The sequence below is a fragment of the Nyctibius grandis genome, chromosome 6 (genome assembly GCF_013368605.1).
Source record: "Nyctibius grandis isolate bNycGra1 chromosome 6, bNycGra1.pri, whole genome shotgun sequence".
NCBI classification, from domain to species: domain Eukaryota; kingdom Metazoa; phylum Chordata; class Aves; order Nyctibiiformes; family Nyctibiidae; genus Nyctibius; species Nyctibius grandis.
Window position 1 is genome coordinate 64,603,281 of NC_090663.1, and position 25,085 is coordinate 64,628,365.

Genomic DNA, 25,085 nt, shown 5'->3' on the forward strand with positions numbered 1-25,085 from the left:
CATTGCTCTTTGCTGAGAGGCCCTGAGCACACCAACGTGATCCTGTAAGCGCTTCGGCTTGAGCAAGCCTCAGAGAGAGTGCTGTTCTATGGAAATTGATGGAAAAAATTGCAAACTCTGTTACGCATTTGGCAAAATCCACCCTCTGGGTTTTGGCCAGGGATGGTGGTAGATCAAGTGGTAGAAGGGGCCTTTTCCTCCCAACCCCTTAGCTCTGCAGGGCCTTTGGCAGAGAGAGACGAAGATGCCTCAAAAGCAAATTTGCAGAATTAGGTAGAAAATGCCAGTGGAGGGCACCAGCACCCGCTTGCTGCCTTCCTGGGTATATACATTGCAATTGCCCACTGTGCTTCTGCGTCCTGCTGTGCAAAACTTGTGCCCCTAAATGAGATGAAAGGAAGCAATGTTGAATCAGATAAAAGCAGAAAACTGGACTTGCCCTCCCTCCTTCGGTTTGCAAGGGTTTACAGAACCCTGTGTGCAATTCCTTCATAGATTCTTCCCAACTTTCTGCAATCTGCCTCAATCCAAGGAGAGAAAGTGGTGCTCAGCCAAGTAGATTATTAATTGCGCTATCTCCTGAGTTGTCTTTCATACTGTATGCGCATTAGTGTGGCTTATTACAGGGATCTGATCTGCACTGCACTGCACCGTTATCCTGTCATCTCCAGGGTTCTACCATCCTTGCAATGGGTTCCTGCCTTGGATCATTAAACCACACAGCTCCATGGTTCTGCCTTGTTCTCCTGAGGGGTGGCACCAAAAGCATGAAATCGCTCACTGACCTTGCCTGAGACTTACGGCGTGAGCCTCTAAATGCCTGGCCATGCAAGGACAGTTTCCACAGAGAGGTGCTCTCACCCAGTTCAGTAAACTAGAAGACAATTGCTGCAGAAATGACCCGGTTATTTAATTTATTGTACATCTCTTTGTACCAGGTGTGACTCGGTCCCTGCAAGGAGATAGAAAGGAGCTGGAGGATGACTGGGCAAGGATGCACATGAGGGCACAGACCCATCTCCGCCTTTTCCAAAACTGCAAACAGCAACTAGCAAAGCTGGGTGTGCGTGAAGGACAAAATGCCCTGTGCTTTCCGCAGAGGTGATGCACCAAACCCTCTGCTACGTGTTGGCTGAGGCTTGGAGGGGGGCTTCTGCCAGAGTCAGGTAGCCTTGCAGGGCTTCGAGTGCTATTTGCAACCCCTGCAGAACATCTCTATAAAACAAAACAAATCACCATAAAGTAATCAGGCAGTTGATAAGTATTGCTTGTGCTTAAAAAACAATTGCACATCTGTCGTGGCCTCACACTGTTCCTGTATCTTCTGGTATTAGTGAACGAATGATAACTGCTTTTTTAAATTCAGCTTGTACAGTGTCCGGTTCTTCATTTATGACAAAATGTGGAAGGGAAATACATGGTCATTATGCAAATGAATGCAGTAAATAAATGCAAGTTGGCTCTGCTTTCTTGTTTCCAGACCTGATGGATACAGCATCATTGGAAGGGGTGCCTAATGTCAGTAAATTGCTATTTTATTGCCTACAACTTATGCACTGCTTTTCATCAGGGAGGTTTTTCAGGCATCTGCTTTGTTGATGGGGAAGCTGAGGCATGGAGGTGGTGTGTGACTGGCTAGAGGGCACACACCAGGGCTGGGACTCTTCTTGCTGCTCCTCTGCCCCTGCTGAGCCCTTCCCATAGGACTGGAGCCCTGAGCTCCATTGGAGATGTTTCCTAGCTTGTTTGCCAAACTGACTTTAAGAGCAGATAAGAGAGGCTAATCAGAGTCCACTGCAGACAGGCTGATGGCTGGGTTGTTGGGCTTTGGGTTTGGTGAGTTTTTTTCTGAACTGGTTTCAGTATTACTGTGGTTTCAGTTTCACTGCAGCATGAAAAATAGAAATGTCAGTCAACAGTATATTTATCCAAAGTGTTTAGCGAGCTAAAGTATGCTGAATAGTTTGGGGAAAAGTGTGTCATGGGGTCTGTTTGCTCCCAAATCCTAATTGCAATAGTGTCCATTCCCTTTTTCCCCTTTCACACCATCAGTCAGAAAAGACAATCTTTGATCCAAGTCCAGCTGAGTGCAAGGTATTGCCTGCAATATGTTTCGTTGGTGAACTGTGCTTTCTCTGGTAAAAGTGGAGACATTAATTATGTGACAGTGTCCATTCCAAGTGATTGCAAATTCCAGTGCCCAGGCAATTAAATGTAACTAAAATCCCTGTCCTTTTGGCTTTCTATCCAGCAGGAGAGCAATTCTTCAGAAAATATGGTGGGTTTTATTTGGCCTTTGGCAGTAATGGTATTTAGAGTGGCTTGGCGAGTATTCACTGATGAGAGTCCAAAAAAAGCACTTAAAATCAAGCCATAGCAGTAATGAAGTGCTAACAACGCTGATGCTTTGTTTATTCTCTTGAGAGGTTAGCAAAGATTTCAGCGGCTCCTCCAGGGTTCTCTGCCTCTCTTAACTTTTGAACCTGGATCATGAGACAGCATCTGCCAGGGGCTGGTGAGGGGGCTGCCTCCCAGCCAGGGGCATTGCTGCACAGGGCTGAGTCAGGCTGGTCTCCCCTGGGATGCTGCGGTCCGGGGTCCCACAGTCCTCTGCTCCCTGGTCCTCATCGCTGAACCCCAGGCAGGTGCCCGAGGGGCCATGCCGGTGGTTTGATGGGAGAATATCCAAATATCTGAAATATGGGGCTGTCAAGTCTCCTGCCTCCATGTCTTCTGCTCCAGCTGCTCTGTGTCATAGAGGTAATGATGTACTTCTGGGGATGGGGCACACACATGGCTCCTAAACCATGGGACCCTGGAAGGTCTGTGTCCTTTTCCATACCAGGAGAGATTTGGTGCCACATCTGTAGCAGTGGTCTGGCATGCACAGGAGCCACCTTCTCCTTTTGCCAGGTGGGTGCTTGAAAACTTTAGAGATGCCTTGAGTCAGACATTTTTATAGCTGCCGTTTGGCTGAATCCAGGAGTGTTTTCCTCTCTGTGAGAAGCAGCAGCTATTTTTCACAGACCCAATGAAGCCACCTATTGGGTTAACTGGGCTTTGTTTGGTCCCCAGGCAGCCCGACACAACCTTTAGGGCCCAAAGAAGTCTTTGAAGTACCATTAAATTTCATTGTTAATGTCTCAGGCACTGTGAATGGAAGAGGGTATTTTTTTTTTCACTCTCAGGCATGAATAAACTCTCTAGATTGCAGGAAATAATGCCTCTTAAATGAGAGTTAAAAGCACTGTCTTTTAATATAAAATGCGAGGAGAATATAAGAAAAAGGAAACCTGATGCTGAGCTGCGCCTAGGACTGCTCCAGCTCTTCTCGAAAGCACTGCATTTTGTTCAGTGATTAGAAACAGAATAAATCAGGTGAAAGGAAAGGAACTGATGACAGGGTGATACATGTCAGGGAAGGGGAGGGAGTGGCAAAGGAAAAGCACATAATGTGGGTAACTAATTATGTGGAAGGTGGGAAGATTGACTTCCCCATCCTGAGCGGGATGTGTGAGAAGATACATTAGTCTATATTCTATCAGGGGTTGATGAGGTCTTCTCGAAGATGTTAGTAATGTGGAAGAAAAAAGGTGCACTCACAGGCAGTATTTATGGAAGCTTTAATTACATTTCACAGACTGAGTTCCAATTAGAAGGGAAGGGGGGAAAAAAGAGGAAAGAAAATATGTACAGCATGTGTTAAGAGCACGGTGATAAATCTATGGCTAAGGATAATGGTAAACAAGGTAGCTGTACATCATGGCATCATTTGCACACTTCTATTTTTAGGTGTTTGTTCCAACTTCCCTCTCCCCTCCCCCCGCAAGCAAAATGCTCATAAAGGGGTCAAACACAGGCATCCGTTACTCGTCTTCCAAGATGGAAGGCAAAGATCATTTGCAATTGCTGCGGTACAAGGCTATCCTTTTTTTTTTGCCAAATCATTAACTGTGTCATAAAACAGCACTCCAGAAAAGGCAGACAGAGACAAATTGCAACATTTGTCTCTGTGCTCATGTGAACAGTGGAAAAATATTGCTATCATTAGTGCATCCTCTCACATTGTGTTTAATGCTGCAGGTTCCCACACTTAGAATCATAGAATGGTTTGGATTGGGTTTGCGTTATCCTTGTTACAATCTCACCTAACTGGCTTCTTACCCAGATGACTGTGACGTCTGTTTATTTTAATGTCAGCAGCTAACACTGAAAGAGGAGATGTATAAATTGCTCAGCACTGGCTTAATTCTCTTCCCGCTGTAGTCACTGTAGTCAACCAGGTACTTCACTGCAAGGAGAACACCTGCATGTCTGAGTGGCTTTGGCACAACTCTCCCATTACATCCCTCTTATGTGCCTCGGAAAGAAGCTTTTCTGTACTCTTTACTTGTGGTGTAAGCTGTTTGCCAGTATCTCTGCAGGCGATGCAGGTAAGAGATGTGTTTTGTCTAATGACATCCGTGTTAGGCACGGGCAATACCTTGGATCTTGTAGTATTGTTAATTAAAGTAAAGGTAAGTGTGCAAACAGTTCATGACAAACACTGAAATTCTGGCTGGCGAATAGCATGAATTAGCTAGTGAGATTGCTTGCACTTCAGATAACACCATTCCTCCCGCTGATTAATAAAAGGGCTAACAACGTTTCTTAATAGTGGTGAAATGGCTGCAGTGAAGCCCTGGCAGTATGTCAGCAAATGGGAATTTTTGCTCTTCTGTAATTGCATGATCACGCTTGGAAAGTTAAAACGGATCAAAGGAGAAAACTGCCTTTTCTTTGGTGATGTCAAAACCAAAATCCTTGTTTATTTAAAAGTAGCTATGTCGGGAGTAAGGTATGATGGAGTATAATTGCAAAATTCTTATTTGGTAATTAGTATCTTGCAGCCATCTTAATGCTATGAAGAAACAGGCATAATAGCACATAGGATGTGTATATTTGTCATGGGAGCTGGCACTTCAGACCATTAGGAAGTATCTGTAGCTTTGCTGTATGCTGCATGTAGATTAATCTAGTTTAGGAGATTTAAGAGCCTGTCAGGGAGAGACGCTCCCATCATCCGAGCAGTTGTACCGTCAATCGGTAAGAGAGCACTTGGAGAGATACCAGATGTTTCCAATAGCCCTGCTACAATAACATTGTGGGTCCCTGATATTTACGCATTTCTAGGGGTTTCCCTGTTATTGGCTGCATTATTCACCACTGCCTGTTTTATATACGCACATAAATGAAAAAAGATCTGGTGAGGGCCAGGAGGGGAGTAGTTGTCATCTCCATTTGAGGTCTGTTGTGCAGGGTATTTCTGCGTGCCAGCATCGGAGGAGAGAAATCTGGACTCCTGGGAGTCTCTGGGAAGAGGGTTGCCTATGAAATAATCCCAGCCACAGGTCACAGGTGCAGAGCTCTGCAGCCTTAAATGAAAAAATTGTTGTTGTGGATTAAACCTGTTCTCTTGTCAACCCATCAAAGAAAGTATAGGTAGAAGCAGCTTATTGTGGAAATAAGCAAGACTGGAAGTCGTGGCTAGGAATAAGACAGGAACAACTTGCCAAGGGAAGAGGATTTTCAATAAAAGATTACCATTAGCACCTCAGCACTCAGAGTTTTTTAATTAAATGTGTTTGGGAAGGGATGGACAAGGAGGATCTCAGGGGAGATTGTTTTAGCCACAGGCCTAAAGCTACCGCCAAAGATGAGGCTGTCTGTGCTTCAGCAGAACATGTTAACTGTGAACTTCGCGGTGCTTTGCAAGGAACATGAACGTCCCTCCCGCACATTTTACAGGCTGCAAGAGAGAGTGAAGCGATTTTTCCTAAGGTCGCTCAACAGTTCCGCATCGGGACTGGGAAGAGACCAAAAGTCACCAGGGTCTGGTGGTACTGTGTTTCACTGAAGTTGAGGTTGAGCCATTTGTGTGCTCCCTTTCTTGCCCACGCTTCTTGACTAGTTTTTAGTGCTCTGCACAGAAATACAGGGTTAGGGATTGAATCTTGATGTACATCTGAGTCCTTCCTGATGAGGACTGCTGAACAGTACAAGACTATAGATAGGATCTCTTCCAAAATGGAAGACTAAATTTTTTCTCTGTTAATCTGCAGCTGACCTTAGGTCCAAGTGGTCTTCTATTTCATTCATTGCTTTGGCTAATTCAGTACCTGGAGGGGGGTATATTATGTTTCCCCTTCCCTTAGCAGATCAAATTCTTGTATTAGTTGTGTGGAAGCTACTTTTGATGAAGTCGGTGAGTAGTCTCTCATGCAGATGAATGCAAGGTATGACCTGATGTCTCAGGTAGACTTGATCTTCCCACTTTTTCCTCTGGATATCTTCACAGCTGCTGCATGTGTTTCTGTTTGGGCTCTAGAAATTTTTGCTCAAAACATGAGTTTTTCCCCAGGATGTAGAGAAAGCAAGATTCTCTGGTGCATGAAAATATAATAATTTTGATTTTCATTCTTTTAACAGTGCAGTGTCTTGCAAAACTGCTTTTTTTCCCACAATTTTCTGAAAATCCCTTTGCCCAGGTCATTTAGTATATATAGTCATAGTATATTATTTGACATGCTTTACTGAGGAAAAGATGAAGTAGAGAGCATCAGATTTATTATTGGGTCAGTGACTGACATATTTTTTGAGTTCCCAGAGCTTTATCATAGTGACCATCCTGGGTCTTGTCAGTAAAGAGATGATCTTGAGAATTAGATCACTGAGGTTATAATATACTGCTGTGTTAGACAAGATTCATGGTTGAGAGAGGATACGGCATTTAATGCCCCTTTTAAATGTCACATCCAGGCTTCAAAGGCCATAATCTCAGAATAAACAAAAGAGAATACAGCTAGCTCCAGCAGTTTTAAAATGAGCAGCACCCCAGTGATACCAGTGGGAACTTATGGTCCATATTTATGCAGCAGGCACAAGACTAAGCGGCCACTGGAAACCATGGAAGGGTGGTAGCGGTATCTTTCTTGAGATACAAGATAAGATATGCCTATGCTGTCTGCATGCCTTTCGTTTAGTAGGAGAAAGAAGTAAGTAATATGAAGTTCTTATCAGAGTGATGCACAAGAAGTTAGACAGGCATTAATGGCTTGAGTAATTTTGGTTGGAGTACAGTAAATAAAGTGATTGTGTATTTCATGAAGTAATATATGTCTCTGCAAGCAGTTGCTTGGCAGCTGTACGACTGGATGGGATTTTTTTTTTCTTAGCTATGTAACGTTTTGAATGGATGATAACACTGAGAAAAATGTATTTCCACTTTTCTTAGCTGCGTTTATCACTGGTAGAAAAAGACCCATGGGAGAGTAATTCATGGAGCTGAATTCTGTACATTGTAGTGCTATATAGTACAAAAATGCATATGGACAGTTGGCACTGATCAGATGTGATAGTTCAGTATCTGCAGGCTTTTTAAAATCAGGCTGTTTTTATAATTTTTATAGACTGATAAATGTGTTGCCAAATTGCTTGGAAATTCACTGACAGTCTTCAAGGGACATTCAACTTTAAAAAGAACACTTGAAGCATACATCCTTACTTAAGGCTCTTCAAGATTTTTTTCTGGATGACTCATGGAAGTGTGCATGTGTGTATATTTTTAAAAGTGTCCTTTTCGATTTTGTTTTTCAGGTTCTCAGCAAGTAACTGTTGTACTGATCTATTATTTTTTTGATACTTTTTGACTTCAGTCCTAATTTTTAGAACAAAGTTCAGTTATCTCTTAAAATGTTCTTTTTTTTTTCTTTTAACCATGTTTACCCCCTTTTTCAAATTGTGCTCTTCCTTTACCCAAGCAGACATCACTATTAGATATAAATGTGGTTTTGTAATTAAGGACATGGCAAGATGGGCGGTACTCCAGCAAGCCACTGCATGGTGAAGTTTGGTAATCTGCCTCCAGGGGTGAATCATTATTGATTTAAAGGAAGATGAAAGCTCAGTGGCGTTTTGTGGGAGGGCTAAATTATCTCTTCTGGCCTTAAAATCTAGGGATGTTGATTTAAAATTGTTTATCTTGGTTTACCTGCTGCCTATACATTTGCAAATTCAAGTTAAATGAGCATAAAACACGTTCTGGTTGAGTCCAGTGTATTTGTAGAGAGTTTTAACTAAACCATTTAAAATATTGCTCTTTTTTTTTAAACCTGCTTAACTGTGTGTAGCTCTCTTACAGTACTTCTCATTTTTTGGGGGGCAATCTAGCAACATTTGAATACTTCACTGTAATTGAATCTTGATGCAAACCCAAGTCTTTGTTGTTCTTGCATTCGCTGCAGTGACCTTGATAATGCGAATACTTCACCTTTGCTACTTCTTGGAAGGTGGTCGTGTAAAAACAGGATCAATTACATGCATTGCTAGGATCCCGTTTTCAATACTGCTGAATTAAAAACAGTTAGAGCTAGTTAATGGGCTTTCCCCTTGTATAGAAGGGGGGGGAGAATAAACAAAGGAGTATAGAAACTGAATTGTTTGAGAGGAGGTATCTCTGTTTTGTTTCTGCCATAGATTAGGGATGATCAATTATCATGTCAGAAGGCAGAGAAGCTAATATACCCCAGAATCTACACGTAGTTATTTAATCATCCTGCCTGATGCATAGCATTCGTCATTCACATTTTTAATGCCACTTACTGTTACCATCTCACATTTATGCAGGGCATATTTAAGGAGAGAAAAGTCATCCTGATAGGCAACATCCTGGGGAATAGAATAGCAGAGAAATCTGTAGGGTTCAGTTTTTGGCTCTTCAGTCTATGTAGCTTGAGTCCTGGCCCCATGCAGACAAAATGTGGTACACATCTGATCTTGAGATGACAGCCCTGTGGATGACTGAAGTCGTTGTCTGAAGGAAAACCTTAATGAACTCCCACCTATATTGGGTGGGTAGCCCTCAGTGGTGCCATAAACTGCTTTTTTCCAAGAGCAAGTGGGAGCTAACATCATCAAAGGGCTGTGAAGGATACAGGCAAATGCCTGTGAGCAGCTGGTATTTGTGCAGTAAGCTCTATAGCCACCCTGTCCTGTCACCTGCCTTGTTTGAACTACTTTCTGCCATCTTCAAGGCACAATTTCAGCCAGCCACTGAATGAGGTGAGCGCTTGCAGCATGAAAGTTGGTCAAGGGGGAGCCATAAATGTGCAGGGTAATACCAAACAGAGAAGTGTTTTATGATGGACACATGAATATACTTAATTTTATTTCCTCACTAAACTTTTTGGTGGTCTAGTCCACACACTGAATAAAGATGAAGGTGATTGATAGAGTTGGACGGAGTAGGGCACTTGCTTAGGTCTATCCAAGACATCCCCTGGTCCAAGTTGGAGAAGAGAGACAAGAAACTCCTGAAGGAGGAACCTCCAGTGACTGATCATGTTGAAATCACCTTTTCTTTTCCAGCAGTTAAAAAGCTGAGAGGAGGTGAGTGATCAGTATAAACAGAACTTGCCAAAACCAGATCTGCAGCCCTATTATAGTGGTAGTGAACCAGAAGAGGAATCGGGATGCAGTGAGACTTGTCTCGCTTCCATCTTTCTATAGTGAGGTCTTGGGAATGCTGGATGAGATGATGTCACCAAAGCCACAAGATATATTTGAGAGGGCAGCTTCACAAATGCTTACTCTAAAGCAGTAAGTTGTTTGATTCCTATAAGCCTCTTCCTAGCCTTCCTAGGAATAGTGAAGCCACTGTTTTTATTTCACAGCAAGGAGGTGGATGGATCTAAAATGTGGATTTGTGGCATGTTTTTTTCCCCTGGTGCTTCAGAGAGCGGCACTGTTGGAAATGCAAGCCAAGAAGGCAGAGAATTCCCACTTTGCTGTCCTGTGTGCGTACATCTCGCCTAATTTTTGATCAGTCATACCCACAAAGCAGTGAAAAATACTATTGTGGGAGGACGAGCCACCAACCAGTGTAGATTGCGTTAAGCAGTGTGTTGCAGACAGCAACCTGTTTGACCACAGTTCTGATGCTGAGGAGAAGCTAAAGATGTGTCCGTTTATGCACCACATGTGCAGCTACAATTTAAAACATCTGAAATCTCTGCTGGGACCATTTAGCTTCTGAATGGCAATCCCATTCTCAGATGCTCAGGCCGTCTTCCTGTTTCCGTAGCAGTGCCCTGACCTCCAGAGCCTGTGGTGACCCAGCTGAGTAGGCAAGTGCTTGGGACATACCCTGTCAGCAGTAGAGGGGAAAAATTGGACTAGAGAGTCCCTGTACAGTCTGTGAATTGGGTTTTCATGTCAGAAGTGTTTCTGGAGTGTTCTTGAGTTTGTCTCTAAATCCTTTTCAACACCTTCAGAAACCAATTGGACTGGAAAAGCCTGCCGTATTTTGTCAGAAGAGAGTCTGTGTTTGCTTCCTGCAGGAAGGCAATGCCTCTGCAGGGCAGGAGAGTCAAGAGCCATGCTTTCATATGCAGCTGCATTTATCCCATTCAAAACACATTCATTGTGGGCTTTGTGTTGCTTGGTCGTGGTCTCTGCAGTTTCGCCTCAGCAAAGCAGTTTTACACAGCACTAGTCTTTAAGCACACAACTAGTGCTTCTGCTTGGAAATAGAAGTCAGAGGGAGTTATTAAATTATGAAAATGAGCCTTTACCACAAATTTCCCCATAATTTTCCTTTTTGTTGCTCACGTAGGGTTTTTGTTCCATGTTTGAGTTCAGCGTGGTGTCACCAAGTTGCTTGTTATTTAAATAGAGAAGCCGGTTGCCAGCAGTAATGCTTGCAGGTATTCCTTCTTTTCTTTATTTGCCTTACAGCAGTGCCTGTGGGCCAAAGAAAAGATTGTGCTGGCACCATCTGAATAGTTAGTTCCTGCCCCTCACATCGAAGTAGATAAAGGAATTATCATTATCTTCATTGCACAGATAATGGCAGGGAAAGATGAAGTGACTTGCCCATGGTCATGCTATGAGTCTCTGGCAGAACCAGAAAGCAAAGTATTATTTCCTCTGGTCTGATGCTTTTATCCTAGTGCCATCCTTTTGTGTGACTAGCTGCTTTCAATAATTTAGATTTTTCCTTAACGTCTCCTGGCACAAATGTGCAGGCTGGTAAATGGCACAGAATATATGTCTCCCAGATCTCTGCCTTTCAAGATCCTTTTTATTTTTATCACTCACCTTATGATGCCCAGCTGCCTTTGTAGAGCCATGTGTCTGAAAGGATCTCAGGATGTGCTCATCTAACCTGCTTTAAAAGCTCCAAAGCCACAGATGCCACAGGTTCACTGGGTGATTTTTTTCCGGTGCTTCATTATTTTTGTCCTTAGAAAGCTGTTCCTAAATTTAATTCTGTGCTTGTCCTGCTCCAGAGACAGCAGCCTTTTACTTATTTGGAGACATGTTCTCTTTCAGTCTCTTTTTCCCCGGGACTGAATAGCTCTGCTGCTTTCAGTCTCTGTTTGTAGCTTTCTCAGCTTGTGCTTGTTCTTTGATTCCCTCTTGGATTCCCTCAAAATGCACTGTATTTTTCTTGGCATTCGATATGGGGCACAGTATGGAGCTGCAATGCTCCCTCGAGCACTTTCCCCTTTTTCCCAAGGACCCTATAAATCATTTGTTTGCCTCCTGGGAAGCCCTGGGTTGAAGCTGCAGCTCTTCTTCCTTCCTTCCAAAGGGGCATTGCACTCTCCCATGTTTCACACTGCAAAGGTTATGCCTTAGGAAGCTGGAGGTACCCAAATTTGCCTTGGTAGTATCAAGAGATGTTTTCCCAGGCACCTGTAGTGCACTTTGATCTGCATCAGATTTGCTAGTTAGCTTCATTTCAATGCTCGGAACCTGAGATTTTAGGTCAAACAGTACCCGTGGTCACACTTAAGTGCCAAAAAACTGGGCAGGATGTCTGGGTTGGCAGCATGGATGAGATCTGCTAAATTTTGTCTCTATTTGTCTGCAATTTCCCTTAAAAAAAGTGATAGCCTGGGCAGCGTTTGCCCTGATCCAGAAAAGCTACTATCAGTCTGAAACCAAGGACAGGGTGGGAATGGGTTTATGGATCACAGATATATATAACCACAGGTATATAAACCTTTCCGTTTCAGCTCTAGTCACTTTGGGGTTTTACAGAATCACAGAATGTCAGGGATTGGAAGGGACATCGAAAGATCATCTAGTCCAATCCCCCTGCCGGAGCAGGATTGCCTAGACCATATCACACAGGAACGCATCCAGGCAGGTTTTGAATGTCTCCAGAGAAGGAGACTCCACAACCTCTCTGGGCAGCCTGTTCCAGTGTTCGGTCACCCTCACCGTAAAGAAGTTTTTCCTCATATTTATGTGGAACGTCCTGTGTTCCAGCTTGCACCCATTGCCCCTTGTCCTGTCAAGGGATTTCACTGAGAAGAGCCTGACTCCATCCTCATGACACTTGCCCTTTACATATTTATAAACATTAATGAGGTCACCCCTCAGTCTCCTCTTCTCTAAGCTAAAGACACCCAGCTCCCTCAGCCTCTCCTCATAAGGGAGATGTTCCACTCCCTTAATCATCTTCGTGGCTCTGCGCTGGACTCTCTCTAGCAGTTCCCTGTCCTTCTTGAACTGAGGGGCCCAGAACTGGACACAATACTCCAGATGCGGCCTCACCAGGGCAGAGTAGAGGGGGAGGAGAACCTCTCTCGACCTGCTGACCACACCCCTTCTAATACACCCCAGGATGCCATTGGCCTTTTTGGCCACAAGGGCACACTGCTGGCTCATGGTCATCCTGTTGTCCACTAGGACCCCCAGGTCCCTTTCCCCTACGCTGCTCTCCAACAGGTCTGTCCCCAACTTGTACTGGTACATGGGGTTGTTCTCGCCCAGATGCAGGACTCTACGCTTGCCCTTGTTTCATTAAATTTCTCCCCGCCCAACTCTCCAGCCTGTCTAGGTCCCTCTGAATGGCTGCGCAGCCTTCCGTGTGTCAGCCACTCCTCCCAGTTTTGTGTCATCAGCGAACTTGCTGACAGTGCACTCTATTCCCTCATCCAAGTCATTAATGAATATATTGAATAGCACTGGTCCCAGTGCCGACCCTTGAGGGACTCCACTAGATATGGACCTCCAACTGGACTCTGTCCCATTGACCACCACTCTCTGGCTTCTTTCCTTCAGCCAGTTCACAATCCACCTCACTACCCGATCATCATTTACTATTTTATTTACATTTTACTATTCTAGGTTTTTGTTCTAATATAACCTGTTTTATATATATATATATATATATATTTAAAGAATTTTATTTCCAGCCTTCTGGTCTTCATTGGGGAACTTTCTTATTGAAAAGGTCTGGACTGTGGTTCTGCAAAGCTGTGGCCAGCTCAGGGTCCTGTCAAAGGTGGTGGGCTTGCGCTTTTCTCCCATTTATGAACGAGACGTGAGAGAAGAGTGGTGGTGGTAGGAAGGACCAAGTAGCATAAGAAATCCAAACCTAGGTACCATGGGAGTTAAGGACTTTGCCCATTCTTCCCTCTCACCTGCTGCACCTCTTCAGTAGCTGTTCTTCAAGTGGAAACATAAGGAATTTATTTGGCCACCTCTGATTTCACTAGAGTGTTTAGTAATTTGGCTTTAATATTAGAACTCATCAGCAGGACTGATTGGTGTATCATACAGAGTGTGTCCTGGTTTGGCCCAAACCAGGCCAATTAGTCTTAGAGAAACCAAGGTCACTGCTAAATTCCTCACTGCTTACGAGTGAAGAGCCGAAGGGGGGTCGCACCTGCAGGGAGGAGCAGATGGGGCAGGTGGCCCAGAATTGACCAAGGAGGTATTCCATCCCATACATGTCATTCTCACTTTCCTATTTATCACTAACCCACCACCTCCTGGAGGTGGGGCCCAGGAGGGACGGGCCCTCCTGTCTCCCACTGATTGGTACCAGCTTTGCCAATTTTCCAGTTAAAAGCCTGCAGGTGTGATGGCAGGGAGAGCTACTGCATTTTCCCCTCTACCTGTGCTGGGGGGAGCAACTCTGCCTGAGGAGGCTTTCCAAGCTCTCGATCTTGGTTTTGTATATATTTGTATATATTTGATTATTTCTATTATTATTATTATACTCTTTTTCATTATTATAGTTTATTAAAACTGTTTTAACTTTCCAACCCATAAGTCTCTCTCCCTTTTCCCTTCGGGTGGGGGGGGAGAGGGTTAACAGAGAGCGTCTGCCACTGGGTTAATAGCTGGCCCAGCTTTAAACCGTGACAGAGTGGCAGGCTTGGCAGAGAAGGAAATTACCCACGCAGGTTAAAAATGGTCCGTGAATTTGCTGGGTTTAGAGTTTGATAGCAGCTGGAAGAAAGATGCAGCAAGTCTTGTATGAAGAAAGGAGCCAGTCTAGGAATTAAGGTGAGTTATGGTAGGGAGCAGGAACATGCACGTTTTATGCATTTTATTCAGTAGCTATGGTTTTGTTTTGTTTTTAATGGCATGTGGTTTTTAAAAGGAAGCTTTTGCTTAAATGCAAATAAGATATTAGGTTACTAATGATAGGACAGACGCTCGTAAGTGTGCTGGAAGCTAACCTGATAAATGCACTCAATAATGAGGATTCTACTGCAGAATGCTGAGCCCTGTGGCTATGATCCAGCAAAGTGCTGACAGCAGTGCTAGTACTCGTGCTTAAAGTTAAGCATTTTCCCAAAGCGCTTTGATGGATCAGAGCTGAAGTCCTTATCACCTTGCTAGGAGTGAATTTATGATAAGAGTCTTGTGAGTCAATAGTATTTATTATTAGGCTTCACAACTAAACCACTAATGGAATATAGGGAAATTACAGCTTTTCTGTGGCGTGAAGGAATCTGGCTCTGGTCTTAAACATAAACTGTTCCCCAGCTTTGAGAAAAATTTAATATTTTGATTTTCAGAGGCCCTAGAAAAAACAAAAACAGGTATTGCAATTCCCTGTGGAACTGCACCCTATAGGAATATATTCCTTCACACCTCTCTTTCTTACTCCGGCAACCCTTTGTTTCAGGTACGCCTCAGATGCAAGCACCTGCTAGGAACAGCAGAGAGCCATTTTCCCTGAGCTCAGGCAGACTGCGATGCCCTAATATCTCTCTCTCCCTTCCCGGGATGGGGATAAATTGTAGCCCAACAGGAACTGTCTGTGCAGAACTCGGGGCTGATGCTGCTGTAGGTACAAATGAATGTGTGCTAGGCCTGGCAATTGGAAAGAAGTTTCCCAAACAGTGAAGTATGGCCATGGCCAGTCTTGCCGGGCCAATTTTTTAGATTTTTTTTTTTTTTTTAAACAGTCTGTAGCTTTATAAAGGGGATTTTGCACCATGGTGCCTGTGACTCTGGCTTTGGAGTCCCTGGAAAATACAGGTGAGTATTTGCAAGCGTTCAGGTTTCAAGGGCAAAAAATTACCTTAATTGATATTACAGAGCATGGTGCCCTCTGTAGCCTTTGTTATATAGACAGTCCTTAAAATTCTCATACACTGATGTTCCTGATAAAGCGTTGAATGTGTTTGTTGAGTGAACAAGCTGGAGGTAATACTTCCCCTCCCTTGAGATGAGTGTGCTTAATATTCTACAGTTGTCTGTGATAAGTCTTCTTGGAAATCACAAAAGAAATGAAAATAGCAGAATACAGAGGATTTCTCAACAACTGAAGTGCCAGGACATTTCTCATTTCTCTACATCCCAACAGTGGGCATTTCCAATGGTGACTGTGCTAGTTAGCTCACGCTATCTGTTGAGAAACTACCGCTAATGCCATTATTCTCATTTACAACTTTTAAGATTGCCCGGAGGGGTTCCTATCACCTGCAATTTTCTCCCGTGATATCTAGTCATGTTTTCCTAAAGCCCCATGCTTGCAAGTCATGTGAATCTGCAGCGAACTTCCACTCTTTAAGAGTACATGTCTCACATCCGTTGTTGCCGGGAGCTGAAAGCATGTCTATACAACTCTGTAAACAGAAGGCAAATAGCAGGAATCTAATTTATTTTTTGAAATCATGTGCTTTTAAGAGTCTTGCCCAAGATTATGCAGTGTTTGGAGACGGTGTTGGTATATGATAGATTCCATTAAATATTCTGGCTCTGTTGTATATGGGGTGGTGCGTACAGTCTTTATAGTTTAGTGCACACATCCTGTGATGTCTGTAGGCTCTGCTAGTAATTCTGTCACAATTGCAACATAGGGTAGCTGTGTCATGGCGTAGCTTCGTTATGCTAAATGTTTTAGAAGTTATTTGCTTTTTTGTGGCGAATGCAGTGATTTTTGGAAACGTTCGTGCAGTCAGCAACAGGGCATACAGAAAGGAGTGCTGGAGGTGAGTGGTTGCTACGCCTGCCTGGGTTGCCTCCACAAAAAGGCATGCACTTCAGTGAGTCTTAGCTGTATTTTGCTAAGGCAGAATATTGTGTGAATGGTAAAGCTTGCATTGGTTGTGTCCACTGTGCTTCAAGGAGTATGTGTTGAGCCCTGCTTTCTTACAATTAGCACCATATTTTGATTACGAGGAAGACTCTATACAAATGCTTTAAAGCTATGCATTTTATTGTTTTAATAACTTATGCATCAATAATCAGTAATCAGTCTTAATAACAAAGCATATTTTATAGATACATTTTTATAACACAAGTTAACGTAATGAAGATTTGAGTAGTGATTTTGTACATGCCGTAATACTGCTCTCTTGCTATTTGTTCTTTTAATACCATTTTATAGGAGTAGCTAAATATCATGGAGTGTTCATCAAAAGATTTGTAGCAAGAAGCAATGGATCCTTATGGATGGATCAGCTGATGTTAGCTAGTTGCTGTTAAACAGAAGATAATTGTTTTTTCTCTTTGCTGTTTCTCTCCTTGCAACCTCCTCCAGGAGATGCTCGGAGAAAAGGCAGCCTTGAATGAGGTGAATTTAGCATGCACACACCTGTCCTTCCTCCAGGTTCTGCTAGCACGGTGTAATTACAGCAAGAACAGAGTATTGGGGCACAGTAAATCTTGAAGCCTTAGATCACACTGGTGCATTGCAGTTCAAGTCTCAACCAGGCATATCTCCTGAGCTGTTACACAGATCAGAAGAAAAAGATTAATTGTTATCCCTGCGCTAATGAAAATTGCATGCAGCTTACTTGTTATCTCTCTAATGTGAGTATGAATTGAAGGTTTTTTTCTGTTTTGTATCTTCCAGCCATGAGCACTTCTCTGTAGTGGGGCTGTTGGTAATTAAAAGCACTGGGTTAGCAGTGTCCGCAAAACCACAGCATCCATCTTACTCTCATTGCCTTTAGCAAAGGTACTTTTCTGATATCTTAGGTACAAGGATTAGAAGTCCAGAGAGAAATTATCTGAGGAAAACTTTGTCAAAGAAAGAACAGGCTCTCCAAGAGAATTAGGCAGCAATTTGGGTTTTACCTTGCACAAACCCAACGCTGTGTCCAGCTGGGAGGCAGCAAGGTGTGGGAGCACATTGGCTCTGTGACCAGCTTGGGCTTCAAGTCATGTCCTGCTGTCAAACTCAGAGAGCTGCGTTTAGTCTTTTAGGGACTGGGGTGGGAACTGCCTGAAAGATCGCTCCTTTTCATATGAGATAAATCTGGTTGCTTGGGTTAGCCAAGGACTCACATTACAAAAATGGGGCCTTGCCTTCTGTTGGGGCCACTGAGTGCTTGAATTGGGTTCCTCTGTCTTGTGTGACCACTTTTGTTTCAAGGCGTCTCAGGTTTCGAAGGCATTCAAAATGGAGGTGGGTAACAGACTGTAAATAGGTCCAAGAGCTGACATTTACCTCAGGTGTTTGTCTTGGGAGGTAGAAGATGTGAAGAAACACTATATATTCGTTGCCAAGGAAGTTTTAAGATTGTGTTCTCGTTTTGATATTTGATCTGTGAAGAGGACCAGTGTGAAGTCCCCATCTACTCAAGAGATACCTTGAGAAATCATTCTGAAGATGATGATCTCCATATATGAACTGTGTTTTAGGATTGGGCTTGTATTTGGCAAGGTGTTTGGATTTAATCCTGAGGCTAAAATTTACCCTCTTGCACTATTTAGGGCCTGTGCATCATTGAAATCCCATGTAAGATCTCAGGTAGAATTAAAATGGCATGTAATGTTATGTAATCCAAGGTCCTTTCATTCCCTGGACTCAGTTTTCAGAAGCAGTTACAAGCACCTGCAAATTGGGGTCCAACCTGTTTGCCTAACTAGCCAGCTATGGTTTGCAACAACTTGTCCTCAAGGGACAAAGAGTTTTGAAACCCATTATCAGGCAAACTGGGATACACTTTGGGATATTAAAAATTGCAGCACAAAAGTCAAGTTATGACTTAAAAAAACTAAGTGCTGACCCAGGTATAATATCCGCAGTAAAAGTACCCTTAGGGGAGACATTGTGTGTTGAGCTTTTCTAAAATTATATCATTTCTATACAGAAATGCAAAGAGATAATACAGTGAAGTCTTTTTTTTTTTTCTCAAAACAGTGTTTCTGTTTTAACTAATGTATGTATCTTGTTTAAAATGAATCTACTACTTGAAGCCGCCTGCAATTTCACATGCCTTTAGTGTGACTCGGTGAATAATGCAGGTCTTGCTCCAAACTCTGAAGTCACCAAAGGCCTGAGGAAAATATTCAATAATGTCACTAATTAGAAACTGAGTGAAAAATTGCAGTATACCGGGCTTTTGAAGTGGAACCAGAATTACTTGTCTTGTGGTTACTCTTCTGATACAGGTTTCATTTTCTTCAGTTAAACCTGGCTTTATAAGTGCATTAATGATAGCATAACTGTTTGGTTATATGATGACAGGTGAAGGTATTGATTTAATCACAAGCATGAATTTGACTTTTAAATCTTCTGGCATAAACTCAGACTGCAAAAGAAACATGGCATCACATGGAGGGAGGAAGCCCAAGGTGTATTGCGAGGTCTGAAGTGTTAGATTCCAAATGTTTGCACATACCAGAATATAATCAGAGTAAAAGAAATTGCAAACATGGGTAAAACACATGAAAGTCCGTAGCATAGATGACTATAAAAGGTGATGTCTAAGTCTACAGACATCTGTGTCATAGATGTCTATAACAGCAGCCAGGACAGAGATGGTAGCAGCAGGATCTTCCTCTTTGATGCCTTAGTTGTATTTGGAAAGGGACCTGAAGCCCAGATAGCTGGAGAGCCAAAGGAAGGAGAGGTGCCAGCCCCCTTGCCCATGTAAATTGGCATCTCTTCCTGGGCTACTCTGGATTGCTGCAAGTGGGGATCTGTCCTGGCAGAAGTTAAAGCTGGATTGAAGGTCCTGGACCAGTGGCTTGGTTTTTGCACCAAGGATGAAGGGAGCTGGTATTTTTTTTTTCTTTAATCAGAAGTGGAAAAACTTCACTGGCTGTGGGGCTGGGGGTGAGATGGGGATCCATTAGATGTTGTTTCTGCCAGAGTGAAAAATACCAAGGTGAAAGTAATTGGGCTGGAGAGAGCATTAGATAGACCATGAGATGTAGAAACTGGATTATTTGTTTTATCTTGGTGCAGTGGTCATTCACCTGATAACATTAGTTTCTCTTAAAATATAATTAACATTTTATTCCACTAAACATCGTTGTATGTTAGATGTTAGTGGGACACAGCACAGTATGTTGTAAATACTGGGTTTGGTGCCTAGACAGCTAATTCAGTGCTAATGTCATTATCAAAGGTTGCAGAGGAATAATGTCCTAAAAGGTCTATTCCTCATGAAATCATCTCCTGTAGTTATTCAGATGTGACTAATGATGCATCTTCTGCAGAAACTTTAATTTATTTATTTGGTATGTCCCCTTATTCTTCTCAAGAAATGTTAGAAACAGAACAAAAAAAAGGTAGAATCAGTTTTCTGTGCTTTTATTTGCTTCCTGATTAATTTTGGTCTCAGGCAAGCAAAAATGTACATTAGCAATTTCACACCTTGTTACATCTTCTGTTTGCTTTCATCACACGCATGGCTGTTTTCATGAGTGGCAAACATAAACATAAATGATGTAATATCCCTCTTTGATTTTGAGTGTCTTGCTGAGATATTAATGCACATGTGCAGATTACTTGTAAAGCAACATGTAAACAATTCACAATGTACATCCACCCTTTGTAGTGTCAAGGCAGGGATTTGAACAAGAATTCTGCCTGCGTACGTAAGAAACATGGGAGATTATGGCATTATATATCTTGACTCTTACGTGAATTTATTTTTGTACGTGTTGTACTCCAAATGGAAGTGCTCCATGGCTTGGCTTCTTTCTATTAAGAGGATGCTGCCCTGGCAGAAGCAGTGACCTTTGAAAAGCAAGTCTCAAGTAATCCTTTTATTTTCCTGAGATCATATAGCACAGTATCCAGTTGCAGGCTTTTAAGATGGAATGATTGCAGACTTTGTCCACTTGCCTGGATTGGATTACATTTTGTTTGACAAAGAAAACTCTAAAATACTTTTACCTTTCTTCAGTTCAGAGCATCGTAATCTCTGTGCACTGAGGATGCAGAGTAGTTGCCGTATCATCCCAGCACCACCATTTATTTGAATTTACTTAATTGGCCTTTATCTCGCTGTTACACTTTAACGCTTCTTTTGAAGGAGATTCAAAAAGGATACAGTTACTCCTTTTCTAATTTACTTTGAGAGTTGGGTTACTCATTTTCTTATCTTCCCTCCTTTTCCCGGTAGAGCAGAGCATTTTGCAGAGCCATGATTGAGTGTGTTAGAGACTTGCACAGCGATAGATTTAAGTCCTTGAAGCTGTTGACTAGCCAAGCTTTTTGCACACTGCTTTTTGAAGAGGATGCTCTGTTTCAGGGGAGTAGGGAGTTTGACGGGCACTTTTGGATGGCTGGTGGCGCATTTTGTGTTGTACTGTGCTGATGCATGTGAAGGAGAGCTAAACTCCCCTGAACCTCTCAGGGAAAGATTTTACAGCAGAGTTCAGGAGCACTTGCATCATTCTTTTGTTTTTAAAGCACTTGTGAGTCTTGGTCCTATAAACAGTTCAGGAAACCTCAATAAAGTGGATGAAAAGTCCATTATTTGGTCAGGCAGTCTTGACACCGAGAATTGCATGGTTTTCACCTTCCTGAGAGACATTCAATATCAGGGAGGGCTAAGGTCTCCCCTGACTGCACTTCTCAAGTTTGCTTTTGCTAATAGGAGTTTAAAAAGGTTTAATGCTCAACTCGACTTTCTCCATCCTGCCAGAGCTCTGCTACCAGCTCTGCAAGCCTGGGATAGGCGTGGCAGGGATTTGGGGGCATTGGAGAACAGTCCAGAGCGGCACAAGTCCCTTTTTCCAAGTACTTTGGTGTCTCCATCCTCTATATATAGCATCCTAGTGGCTCATGATAAGAAGTGATCAGTATCGTCTGTTTAACTAGGGTTGTAGAATCGCCTGTCGTTTGGCACCACCACCACACAGTGAGACTTTTTTTTCTGATGCTTCTGAAAACCATGTAGCTCCCGTTGCATTAAAAGGGAAGTTCATCCTATTTTAACGGAGTTCGCTACTCGCTATGTCTTCTGTGGGCTAACGCATCTGACCATACACATGTGCATGGACCATATATTTCACATGCACAACTCGCTGTGCACATGCATACACAACACATATTTAGGCACCTGGATTAATTAATGGAAAGTCCTATACCAGATTAGCAGTTTGAGTCTAGGTTATTATTCGCCTTCACATAGCCCAAAAATTGTGGAGGACATCAGTGGAGGGTAAGGTGACTTTTGCAGATGAAAAATTGTTGGTGATCACCGTGTGGTGCCTACATAAATAACATGATCATCATTCAAATCAAGGTGGTTTTTACTTGCTCAGTGGAGCAGTTGTGAGCTCAGTGGTGATGCACAGCTAAAAAGCAAGTGTTGTCTGTGCAGCTTGATGCCAGCTCTCCAGCAGAAAACAATATGGAAATGGCCAACACCTTTCAGGATCCTCGAAAATCCAAGTGGGGGAGAGATTAGTAAACAGGAGTGAGAAAAACTGGGGCTGAAAAGAGACTGGGATGCAGGAACTTACTTTTAGAGAGAAGGCTCACTGATAGCCTTCAGCCCAGGGGTAACTGTCTGGAGCTCTTCCCTTACTCTTTTTGGCTGAAGATCAGACCTGGCAAAATTAATTTGTTTGTCTTTATTTTACTTAATGAGTTAGGTTTTTTTAGTATTATGATAATTAGCTAGTCCTGCATGTAGGAGAAGTTTTGGTTTTTTTTACAGTTCCAAACACACTTTGGAAGATAAAATGTGGTCATTTGCTACTGCTCTTTGCACTCAATTCCCCATATGGCCACCAAAGTCTTTGCTGTGGGTCTCCCCAGCCCCCCGTGTAATCCTTCCCTAGAGTTGGCCTGTCCGGAGGGTGAGTCAAAGGCCCTTGGCCAGGCATGGGCTGGTTTTTCCTCTGGAGAAGCTGCTCTTGGCCCTGTAAATTAGAGTCTATGAATTTCTCCCATCACCTTTTCTTTTCACTCAGTGTTGTTTCCTAATCTCTGTCATGAAATACCTGGGGTGTTAGGGTTGCATTGCCCATAGCAACTTTTGCTAGGGAGCTGGCAGGGGTGGTAACAACCACAACTTGCAAAGTCTCTGCGGATATCGGAGTGAAAACAAAGGATCAAGCCTGTTTCTGATGCACATGTGTGCTGCAAAGGGCAGATAACCTTTCAGGGCTGCATCTTAAAATAATAAGCAGAGCTGGTCTAGCCGCTTTCATGCTGCGGCTTCCCCAAGCACGCTGCGAACTTCTGAACTGTGATTGCCATTAAAATCTTTACAGTTTCCATTTGCAAGGAATTAGCATCACTATATGAGCTGTAACACCCCAGCAATATTTATGAAGAGCAATTGAATTATAAAGGTTTTAATGGCTTTGCTACCCTGTTCCTTGCTTCTGGAAGGAGGGGGCTGAAAGATACCTGAGCTTTAACTACTGCACAGGCCAAAAAATAAATAGTTAAGGAGCCCATGTAATCTAAGGTCTTCTGAAAAATACATACCTTCAAAGCAGCTGAAAGAAAGTAATATGTAATCAATATGTAATTCTGATAACGTTAGCCCCCGACACATTTGAAAAGGCAAGGTGTGGGGTTGGTGTGTTTGAAAAGTGCTTGAAAAGACAAGGTTGATATGAAAGCTGCTGATGGTAGTTCATGTTGTTACTTTGCTCGGGTGGGTGATGCTGGTCAGATCCTCAGCTGCTGAAAATCTGTGTGAGTCCAGTTGTTAAAATGGGCAGATACCACCAAGGTGAAAACAGACCCCACTGATCTGCAGTAGCTAAGGATCACATTGTGTTTGAGGATGCGCTGACAAGTTTGACTTTTTCAGAGGCAGACTGTCTTACTAACGATAGTTTTTGTCTGTTCTGTTTTTCTCCTGTCTTGCAGCACCTTCTCCAGTCAGTAGTGTGAAAAAAGGGAAGATAACTAAAAATAGCATCTCCCTTTCCTGGCAGGAGCCAGATCGACCCAACGGCATCATCCTGGAATACGAAATCAAATATTTTGAAAAGGTGTGATGGACTGATTGCTGAGCATCCCAAGTACCTTCTCTTTACTGTCCTCTTCTTTTAGTTGTAATTATTTGAGTTACGGAAGGGAATGGAGCAATTTTATGAGTAAATCAATGTTAGATTGATTTTGCAGTAAATGATTAGGAAGACTTGAAATGAGGGTGTTGTTTTCCATTAGTGTGCCACTTCTCTTGAACAAATACATTAAATCTGCGTGTCAGATTCCTCTCCAGCCTTATCACATTAAGATAGAACCTGCTCATTTGTTAGAAATAGGAGGGGTTGGGGATTGAGCATCTGTCTCCTGGAAACATCAGGCTACACCTTGCCTTTGGTATTTCGATTTCTCACTTGATTTTGCATCCACGGTGTAACGAGAGGAGAGGGGTTTTGTGAAGAGACTGTATCTGCTCTGATATGAAGAAGGGCATCCTGGCTTATAAGTTTGCCTGGCTTTTCCAGCTCTTGCTCTCGGTCTAATGGAAAACACTCTCTGTTTCTACAAAACTTGCCTCTCCTAGTGTTCATTTCAAATGGTGACTTGTTCTCTTCCTGCAAAATTAACGCAGTTTAAATGGAAAAGGTAACAGATGCACTTTGTCTAAATAGCATCTTTGAGCAACACAGCCTTAGAAAAATCAGGTTTGCAAGAGTTTGACTGAGTAGCAGTTTCTTGCCTTAGTTGGGATTGTAAGGTGTTCTTTTTTCTTATGAAATAGCCAGGCTTTCTGCATAGAAACAAGGAAAATAGTGAAATTGAGTCACAATTCACTTTTTTTGGGGGGGTGAATTTCTGTTTTAAGAAAAGTCTTCCATTAGTTCTGTCTGTGACCCAGGTGAAACCACTCGACATGGACCAGGACTGGGTTTTTACTCCTCCTCTCTTCTTTCTCTAACCATGGGAGGGACCCGCTCAAGCGGCCCGTGCAGACAAGGGAAAGAATTTCAGAAATCTTCTGCATCAGGATAAAATCAACATTATTTTTGCAGATGATGGAGCTTGGGCAAGGGCACAAGATGTATGAGTGGCTTAAGTAGGGCTGAGGTTTTCAAAAAGATTAAAGCAGAAAGTAAGAATCAGGCTATGCTATTGCTGGAAATAATCCATTACTGATTCTTTTATTAACTTGTTTGAAGGACCATCATGGCACATTGAATCCTTACTGTGGCATGGCCTGGGAAGATTAGCCTCTAGAAACCTTTATGATGAGCAAATAATTAAAGCAAAAAAATACATATATTTGTTCATTTTACTTAGTTTGTTTTCAAACAAATCAGGGAGAGGGGAGACTTAAAACATTGTATTTGTGATCCAGAACTAGTCTCAAATAGCTTCAGTAAATAGTTCTTCAAGTGCAAGTCCTTCACGGGGAGGTAGCTACAGCCAGTCCGTGTTTATGCTGTCTTGATTTATTTCTTTCAGGTTGATAGCGAAGCTTAGTGTTTTCTGTAGGAAAGCTCGAGTGTTTTCATATTTGCAGAAGCCACCAGTGTATTGAAAACCTAATTGGGCTGACATACAAGCAAAGATGTGACCTAATATTCACTTATTGCTTTTTAACCAGTCATTGAGTTAGATTTGGGAT

At 42.7% G+C, this 25,085-nt stretch overlaps 1 protein-coding gene across 1 annotated transcript in view; it reads left to right on the forward strand.

The window, feature by feature from the left end:
* EPHA5 (EPH receptor A5) overlaps nt 1–25,085 on the forward strand; it is a 208,058-nt gene that overhangs the window by 127,636 nt on the left and 55,337 nt on the right. The window contains 1 exon segment of the mRNA XM_068403694.1: nt 23,375–23,499. Coding sequence (XP_068259795.1) covers nt 23,375–23,499 — 125 coding nt within the window.